The sequence below is a fragment of the Hydra vulgaris genome, chromosome 08, assembly GCF_038396675.1.
Source record: "Hydra vulgaris chromosome 08, alternate assembly HydraT2T_AEP".
NCBI classification, from domain to species: domain Eukaryota; kingdom Metazoa; phylum Cnidaria; class Hydrozoa; order Anthoathecata; family Hydridae; genus Hydra; species Hydra vulgaris.
This window is the reverse complement of record NC_088927.1, coordinates 66,112,501-66,122,500: the sequence shown is the minus strand read 5'-3', so window position 1 is coordinate 66,122,500 and position 10,000 is coordinate 66,112,501. Positions and strand designations below refer to the sequence as shown.

The 10,000-nt window shown below is 24.9% G+C and overlaps 1 protein-coding gene across 7 annotated transcripts in view; it reads right to left on the bottom strand.

Annotated features, from left to right (window-relative positions):
• The window catches only part of LOC105848477 (uncharacterized), a 190,151-nt gene that overhangs the window by 104,137 nt on the left and 76,014 nt on the right, over positions 1 to 10,000 (bottom strand). For all 7 annotated transcript variants that reach the window (XM_065804192.1, XM_065804194.1, XM_065804191.1 and 4 more), the window contains 4 exons: positions 9,157 to 9,503; positions 5,930 to 6,128; positions 2,625 to 2,892; positions 34 to 1,236 (listed from right to left, as the gene is read on the bottom strand). In XM_065804192.1, the coding sequence (XP_065660264.1) occupies positions 34 to 1,236; positions 2,625 to 2,892; positions 5,930 to 6,128; positions 9,157 to 9,503 (2,017 nt within the window). The remainder of the gene's footprint in view (positions 1 to 33; positions 1,237 to 2,624; positions 2,893 to 5,929; positions 6,129 to 9,156; positions 9,504 to 10,000) is intronic.

The window sequence follows — 10,000 nt, the reverse complement described above, 5'->3', positions numbered from 1 at the left end:
ATGTTATAAAAATAGTACAACATTCAAACTTACCTCACAGTAACAACTGGAAGATCAGCAGCCAAAATGAGAAGTTCTTGAGTGAAACAACTTGTCTTGTGTATGTCATTTGAATCTACATCTTTTCCTATATACTTAGTCCCACAAACTTCAAAATGATAACTTATACCTTCTAGAAATTGTAGTGTACTAAAATTTATATATGGATTTAAAGATAGAATATTATTCCAGTGTTGACTAAAACATGTATCACTTTGATATGTTAAATTCAGAAGTGTGAAATTTTCCATAACTTCTATGGCATATGAAAAATTTCTAGCTATTTTGCATCTCCATTTAAAAGTGATATTTTGTATTCCAGCATTTGGATCATCTGGATCATAACTGGACATTGTGCTTATTGTGAAATTTTGATAAAAACTTTCATTTCCAATTTTCTTTTTGTATGCAATAGAATTGAAAAGTCCATTCTCAATATCTATGTACAGTGATGAAAAAACCAGATTTAAGAATGCAGTATAAACAGAAGTATCAACACCATAGTTAAATACTACTGAAAATATGTAAAGACCAACAGAAAGCGCTTTTTTTTTAATTCTAAAAGTAATTGTTTGTTGAGAATGAGTCACAATCGATATGGCATCTTGTGCCATTATGGGTTTTGCTGAATAATTTGTAAGATTCCATTTAAAACTGTAATTTTTGTTTATACAAAATGAATTAGCATTATCAATAAATGCAGTTAAATCTGCCCCAATACTTTGCATGATGATCATTGGATTTAAGAATGTTCCATAATAAAAAGAAACCTCTGGTGCTGAACAATTTCTAACTAAAACCATTATTGAGTAATTCACACTCTGCATATAGTTCTTACATGATATAGAGATATTATATCTGTTTTCAGTTTTATACATATGCTGTACTTGAAATGAAACAGGACTTTCATTCATGGTCTGATCGTTAAGAATAGAATCACCATCTCCCCAATCAATTGAGTATAACATATATGAACCTGAATATTGATGCACGTTAATGATGATATTTTTGTTCAGAGACAATAGAACATTTCCATTACTTAAATTGATGGGCATTGTTGAAATATTTAAAGGAGACAAAGGGCAAAAAACTGTGACATTCGTGGATTTTGATAGTGATTTATTGACTGTTTTGATCCCATTTGCAAAAGTGTTTCCTACAAAAACATTGATTGTAAACACTTTGCACACAGAATATCTAAAAAAAAAAGTACTTTTAAATATATAACTCGTATCATTATTGTTATATTGTTATATTTATTATTAATGCATTATTTTTACAATGGATAATAACTATTATTATGTTTATCAATAATAATGTATATTATACATTATTATTATAATGTATAATAATAACAAAAATTGTAGTTTTGTGAGTTGTTTTAATGAGCAGGCGAAGTAGTTGTATGCTTAACAGCTATCAAATAGTTTAAATTTTCTTAAATTAAATTAAAAAATTATTAAATTAAATTAAAAAATTAAATTAAATTTTAATTTTTATAAATTAAATTAAAAAAATTTAAAAAAAATTTAAAAAAATCTAATTTTAAAATGCTGAAAAATGAAAAACGTAAAAAAAAAAAGGAATAAAACATAATACAGTCATTTAGTTTATTACAAATAAGTTAACAACAAAATTGAAAACTTTAATATTGAATTTTGCAATAAGTAAAAAAAATTTTATGTTAATATTTAGTAAAACTTTTTGTTTAGTAGAATATTTGAAACGATTATATTTAAAAGCAGTGATATTTTGCATTAATCTAAGTAAATTAAGTAAATAAAAATTGAATTAAATTAAAACTAAAACTAGAAAAATAATAAAAAAACTAGAAGTAATTTTAAACTTAAAAAAATAAAGTTATAATTATAAAACTATAACAAAATTATAGTTTTTTTATGCTACTGTTGATATTTTATTCAGGTCACTTACATTTTTATCCTATTATTGAGATACTATAAAAAGAGGTGTTAAAAAACAATAAAAGATAAATTACTGTTAGATAACTTCTAAGACTTTAATATGAAGTTTGAGTATTAGTCTATTTTTTTATTTATTGTTATTACTTTTTGTTCAAAGTTTGTTATGTTTATGACTAATTTTTTGACTTATAATGATTTTGGTAAAAACATGTTTTTGATTAGTTGAAAACAATTGGTTGGTTTGCTTTATATTAGGCAGTTTTTATACAATTAAGTCATAAAAAACAATATTAAATAAAAGGTCAATTTTGTGAAGCCTAACATGAACCTAGCATGAATCAGCAATGTAATGTTAGGTTTATGTCCAAACATCTTTAAGTTGGCTACTACAATTATTAGTATTTTTGTATCAATAATTTTTTTAAACTTTTTTTCACCCAACTTTAATTATTTAACTTCAACTATATCTTTTATTATAATATTTTTACTAATACTATTTAAATAACTATACTTTAAACTTTACAATTTAAACTAATGCCTTTAACTTTATTTACAATTATATAGTTGTTTATTTTAGTTTTAGAGAAAACTGCTGCAAATTGCATAACACAACATTTGTCACAGTTAATAAGCCAAAATATTTAAAAAAACCAAAAAACTTACTTATATGTTATAGGAAAAAATAATCCATTCACACCAGCAGCATTAATATTTTCTTTCTTTATAACAGGTGATCCATCACCAAAATCAACTACCAACAGCATGTTGGTGCCATTAAATATTGTAACATTTGTGATAAAATCAACATCTTTTGTTAAACTTTTATCAACAGCCAAACTTAAACCATTTATTTCAGACAAAACTGCAATATCAACTGAAGTGTTTAGAGTGTTTAACTTGTTTCCTGCTGTCAAATACACAGTGAAAACACCTTAAGAAAAAATTTATATACAAAAATTATATTTATTTATTTATCTTTATAGGGGCATTATCATACAATGTTACAATGTATATTACATTACAATAAATGTTAATAAATTCTATGAGTAGAAAATAAACAGTATTAAAAATAAATTTTTCACAAATAAAATCAAATTTTATAATATTTAAAAATTTTATAACTAAATTTACTAATTTAAAATAAATTCCTGAATTGAAATCAATATTGAAAAATATTTCAACTTTAACAAACGATTTTATAACTATTTGACTTACTTTATTTTTTGAATTTTTTTTTGTTTTTGTTTTGTTATTCACCTCCTCAAGGCCAAGAAGGCCACTACAGATGAGGAGGCTACTTAATAGTGGTTATAACCCTCTCTCAACTCTATAACTCCAAAACACGAACCTCGTCGAACAAGGCCGCTGCGCGGAGAAACAAGTTGAGCGCGGTACTACCAGGGACGTGGTGGGGATTGAACTCAGAACCTCTTGCTTATGAAGCGAGCGCTTTACCACTACACCACTACCGAATTGCTTATACTTTACTTGATTATTTTTAATTTTATGTATTTTTATATTTTTTGTATTGATCTTTTATTTTATATATTCATGTTTTTTAGCTTTTCTATAGCTTAATTATGCAACTTTTCTATAGCTTAATTATGCAACTGTCTGTTACTTCATTTGTGAAGCCATATGAAGGGCTGAAAAATAAGTTATACTTAATATAATGTTTTCAATACTTTTCTGAATATTAAAAAAAAAAGTTTTAATTTGTTTGCACATTTTTGTGGTTTTTGTTTTCCATTGATTGTGGTTCCAAGTTTCTATTTTAAACTTAATTCAAATAATTTATGGAAGAGTTAAAGCAGTTTTTTTACAACCAAATGTTTTTTGGTTTGCTGATTTGCAAATTAAGACTGAGTATTTTTATTTCAATAGCATCATTAAGAAGATGACAAATGTCTATGTGCTCATACTTGCTTTTTCTTATTGCTTTCACCACAGCTAAAAAGCTTTGCCAGTTCCATATTGTACAAAATTACATGTTACCAGTTGCAGAGTGATTTGAACTAACCTCAATATCTCATTAAATAAAGTTAAATTTGTGGCTGTTTCAGTTAATATAGCGGCATCACAATCTGTAAATTTTATTATTGTATAACCCCTAATACTTTTTATTTTGTTAAAAACTAATTGTTTATTATTTTAGTAAAATCATTTTTACCATTGTTTTAAACAAACAATTTGCAAGTATTATTTTCCATTTTTAGATGGTGTAAACATAATCAAACTTCTTTTTACTAATACCTAAATTTTTTGATTTTTAATATTTTAGTTGTAGAATTCATTACTTAAAACAAATAATATGAATACAAGATTATAATTAATGTCGTTATTAATATAATCAGTTTAGGTGTGTAATATTAGCCAAATAAAAATAAGAAAATAATATGAGGAAATGATCTTATCGTTTTAACAAAATGAAATTAAGCACCCTTTAATTGTTAGTTACTCAAAAACAACTCAACAAATTAAAAAAAAAAATTTTGAATGCAGAAGCTAATGTGATGTTGTTTATTGTAATAATAACAAGTAATAAAAGAAATAAAAATTGGGTTATTTGTATATATATATATATATATATATATATATATATATATATATATATATATATATATATATAAATATATATATATATATATATATATATATACATATATATATATATATATGTATATATATATATATATATATATATATATATATATGTATATATATATATGTATATATATATATACAAATAACCCAATATAATAATAACCCAATACTGATATCGAATTAAAATGAGTAAACAAATATTAAATCAAAAAAAAGGTTTTGAAAATTTTTCATTAAAATTCTTTATTGCCAAGTTGAAGTTTTAAAATTAAAATAAAAGTTTTTCATTAAAATTCTTCATTGCCATGTTGAAGTTTTAAAATTGACTGGTGTTGCTTGATCCTCAGTTTGACTTATTTTGTGGCAATATAAATAGATTGAATCTAATGAAAGTGAAGCTAGAAGGAAAAAAGTGGAAAAAGTGGAATGGATTTAAAGATAAATATAAAGAAAAATCTATCATTCGATCTATAAAAGCAAATCCATGTGAATCACAAAGAGATCTTACAAAAAAATTTGTGCAAGCATTGATAGGAAAAGTACTCAGATATCAAGAATATAAAGCATATCATAAAAAAACACCAATGCAATCCATTGATGGGAAATTAAAGCAACTCGTTATTCAAAGCTATATAAACTTTTAAACCAAAAAAACTTCATGATTGCAAAAAAGACTTTCAACAATTGCAAGGCCAGCAATACTTTTATCATTCAAAAGGTTGCAAAGAACTCAAGTATATTAAAACTGAGAAATATGTTCCCAAGTTCCTTTAATGGTAAACAACCTGGTCCTGTAGCTTGAAAAGTACACCATGCATTACTTGCATAACTTTCAACATGGACTTGTATATAAATGAATGCCTAAAGTAAAGATATGCTCACAATTTTTAGCCTGATTTGGCTACAATCCACTGCTTTTTTTCTTACACAGTAAAAAAGCTTTCATTTTTTGTCATTTTCTAAAATTTTATCAATAACAGCCTAATAACAACTCAATAATAGATCAATAATAGATAAATCTATTTTTTTATGTAATACAATTCACTAGCTTCATCTGTTTAAAGATTTAACAATAAATAAATAATTTTTATTCAAAGTTTGAAAAAAATGCAACATTTAAAAAAAAATTAACAGAATTTTTTTTTAAATTTAACAATTTTTTGGATTAGGATAAACTTTTTTTGGTTTTTTCAAGATAAATATTTGAAAAAACATAGACGCAAAATATATAAGACATAAAAACCAAGGGATTATTTATCTTCAATAAATTCACAAAAAAAAAAGTATATACGTACATAAGTATATCTAATACATACAAAAAAGATATATACATGCTTCTAGTTAAAAAAATTTTGAAAAACTACCGGAAGAAATTGGCTTAAAACTAACTTCTCCAGTTGAAACAATTGCAGTAAAATTTAATTTTGGAATATTGAACACGTATAAAACATCTGTTCCATTGTCTATAACAGCTTTAAAGAGTATCCAACTATTAAGCTTATATCCAGCTATAAATTTAGAAAATGGCTTCATATACGCAAAGTTTAAATTGCTAACAGGAATCTATAAGTTTAAAAATATAATCATAATATAAAAGTATATTAATATATAAACTTAATATATAAAAGTATACTAATATATATATATATATATGTAATATATATATATATATATATATATATATATATATATATATATATATATATATATGTATATATATATGTATATATATGTATATATATATATATATATATATATATATATATATATATATATATATATATATATATATATATATATATATATATATATATATATATATATATATATATATATTGTTGAGTTTTATTTGATGTTTAAAAACGGTAAATAAAATGTATAGTAATGTTTTGAATAAATTTTTAAAATGATAAAGCGAAAATAAACAAGTTATAAACAAGAAATAAACAAATATACAAGTTTAGCTGTCAAAGAAGCGGTATTTCATGCAATTGAACAAAGTAAACCTACAAAAGACATAGCGGATCAGTTTGGTATAGAAAAATCAACAGTAGCAGATATATATATAAAAGATATAAGGAAAGAAATAACAATAAAATCTCTCTAAAGTTAGGAAGGCCTCGAATTACATCTGAAAGACAAGATAAAATTTTAATTTGTGCAGCAAAAAATGATCCATGCAAAAATGCTGCCTTGTTAAATGCTGAAATGAAAGAATTTTATAATGTAAAATGTAGTGTTGGCACAACCAAGCACTGTTTGAGGTCTGCAAATCTATTTAGAAGACATCCCACTAAGAAATCTTTTATTTCTATAAAGAATCAAAAAGCATGCTTGAGATTTGCTAATGAACATTTGAAGTTTATGTTATTTGCATCTGATGGTATTAAGTATGTTTATCAACCAAAAAGCCATAGAAATAATCATAAATACAAGTTACCAACAGTAAAGCACGGAGGTGGAAATGTTATAGTCTGAGGTTGCTTCAATAGAGATTGTGTCAGTCCTCTCTATTTGATTGATAGCATAATGGACAAAAATATGTACGAAGATATCATTAAGGATGTTATGCTACCCATGCTAAAGATAAAATGTCTCGAGGATGGATAATTTAGCAGGACAATGTGCTCTGGACACTTCAACCCTTGTAAAAGACCAAAAAAACTTGATTAATGGAATGGTCTTCGGAAAGTCCTTAATAACCTGAACATCTATGGGAACACCTTGATCAACAAATTTCAGGTCAAAAATCAACAAGTAAATATGATTTATTTAAAATTCTGAAACAAGAACGAGAAAAAATAATGTGATTATGAAGCTGACGTACTCAATGCCTTGTAGCTGTCAAGCAGTAATCAATGCCAAGGTTTTCCCGACAAAGTATTAAAGAAAATTTACTTTAAATTACAACATTTTAAATTTTAAAAATGTTTAAAAAAAAATCTATTTTAAGTATTTTTTTCTGAACATTTAAAAAATTTGTACTTAATAAATAATTTAATAAATTTAAGGTTTCAATGATAATAACATTCTGTACATCTATAAATTCAGTACTGATCCTTGTATGAAAAATTATTGTCACATTTAGGCTAGGTTTTCTAAAAACTTCTTATTTAAACAATCTGCAAAAATACAGGTCTAGCACCCATACTTAAGCTTTTGTGACATTGTTGGGTGGCCAATAACTGAACCTAATTTTAAAATCTCTGAAACCTGATGTTGACCTCTAAAAGATTGAGGTTGGCAAATTACTGCCAACCTCACTTTTATATATATATATATATATATATATATATATATATATATATATATATATATATATATATATATATATATATATATATATATTTACACATTTTATTTAAATGTTTTATATATATACGAAAATTGTAAAAATCTGCTCAATCGCTCAAAATGTACTCTATATAATAAAATAATACTGAAATTAAAATTTAAAAAAAAAAGGGTAGTTTTCGGGGGTAGCTTAAGACCCTTATACATCAGACGGGTTCCTAATATTATCAGAAAAAAGTTCTTCAAAAATATATATGATGCCTCAGGCAGCAGTCTGTTTCGGTATGACACCAGATTTGTCTTTTATTGGTTTAATGTTAATGTTGATTTATTAAAAAATCTTAAAAACTCAAAAATGTTAAAAAACACAGACTAGTAGGTTGAAGTAAATAAACCTATATTCAGTAAAAAATTAAATTAAATCTCAAATTGGTTGAAAATGATAACCAGTTGAGGTTTTATTCTGTTTTCTATTAGGTCGGCTAAAAAGTAATAAACAATTTTTCTTAAAAAGTTCTGGAAACTTCAAGTTTATATAAGTATATATAGGGTATAATACTTATCAACTTTTTAGACCAACGGAAATTTCTGAATTGCAAACTTTAGTAAATACCAAAACAAAGACTTTTTTAAAAATTTGTCTGGCATTCCCTGCTTTAAAAATTTTAATCAGGTCATGAAGTAATCAAATCAAACATATGCAATTGGATAGGTCAGGGTTTGGTGTCTGTGGAAACAGTTAAAACATTTTTAATACTTTTGTAATGACAACTTCAAATTTAAGATTGACTCAGATCAAGCAGATTAATGGAATTGAACTTGGTGCTTTTAAAGTAGTCTAAGATTAAATACGCACTGCTTAGCAAGCAAAAACAATACCTCTGCGCAAAGTGGGAAAAAAATTCAACCTCAGTGTTTGTATTTTGAAGCTTGGCTGGAAAGTGTGCATCATTCACCCACTTACCCATCTATGTGTCAATAAATTATTATTTGCTCTAATCACTAGTCAGCAGTTTGCACAAAGATTTCACAACAAAGAGATACCATAGCAGCACATTTGTCTAAAGAATTCTACACCAATGGCATTTATTTTTTGCATGTATTTACATGTGCATGAAACTCTCCTATTTATTAAAGATAGTTTAACTGTTTTAACTGACTTCTTTGTTATTTCAACTCATATTATAATTAATAAAATTAAAAAAAAGAAATTAAATTATTTTTTTAAACAAATTCTAAAAAAGAAAATGTTTTGTTAAATTTTTAAAGAAAATTTAAATAAATAAATTAGTCTAACCTGGTTGTTTAAAGAAAAAGTAAGTTGCCGAAATGAAGGAATGTTATTAGAAGCATTAACAGTTATGTTAAATAATCCAGAACTTGAAGGCAATGGAACTAAATACTCAAATGGCTTCGAGATAAAAATTGATATAAAAAAATCAATGTTACTAATTGCATTGGCTAAGAATGTAACAGTATTCCCAATCATTGTTCCAAAGTCTTGAATTGATTTTGATACCGTTTCATTACAAAGCAAACTTGCATTTCCACCAATCCAAATCATATCATTATCTTCAATTTCATTATACTTGTTTCGAATTGGTATCTCAATAACTCCAGTATCATTTAGTAGAAAAACAAACCCTAAAAAAATTATAATTCGTAAAAAAAAGTTCTTTATTTAATGACCAATGTCTAATTTAAGAGGTATGTCAAATAACAGGGCTGACAATGCGAGGGCTTCCTTCCCCTCCCCCCCCTATTCTCACCCACTTTTTTTCTAAAGAACCTTTTTTTTTTTTTTCAAATTCTAGATGTAGAGGACTTTTTTTTAGAAATAGATGGTTCCACTTCAAAACCCATGTTGTTGGCTATGAATAAGCCAGTTTTGTTTTCAATTCTTTTTTTTTTATTCAAATATTTTTTTATTAAATTATAAGGTAGTTTTATTTTCAAATAACTTTTATTCTAATTAATAAGATATATAATAATTAGATATATCAAATATGCTTATTGAATTTTATCAATTTTTTATTAATTCAAAACAATTTTTCACGCATTTGCAAAGTGTGCGCAACTTAATGATGATAACATAATATTAAGTATTTAATAATATTATTGGTGTCATATTATTGGTGTTG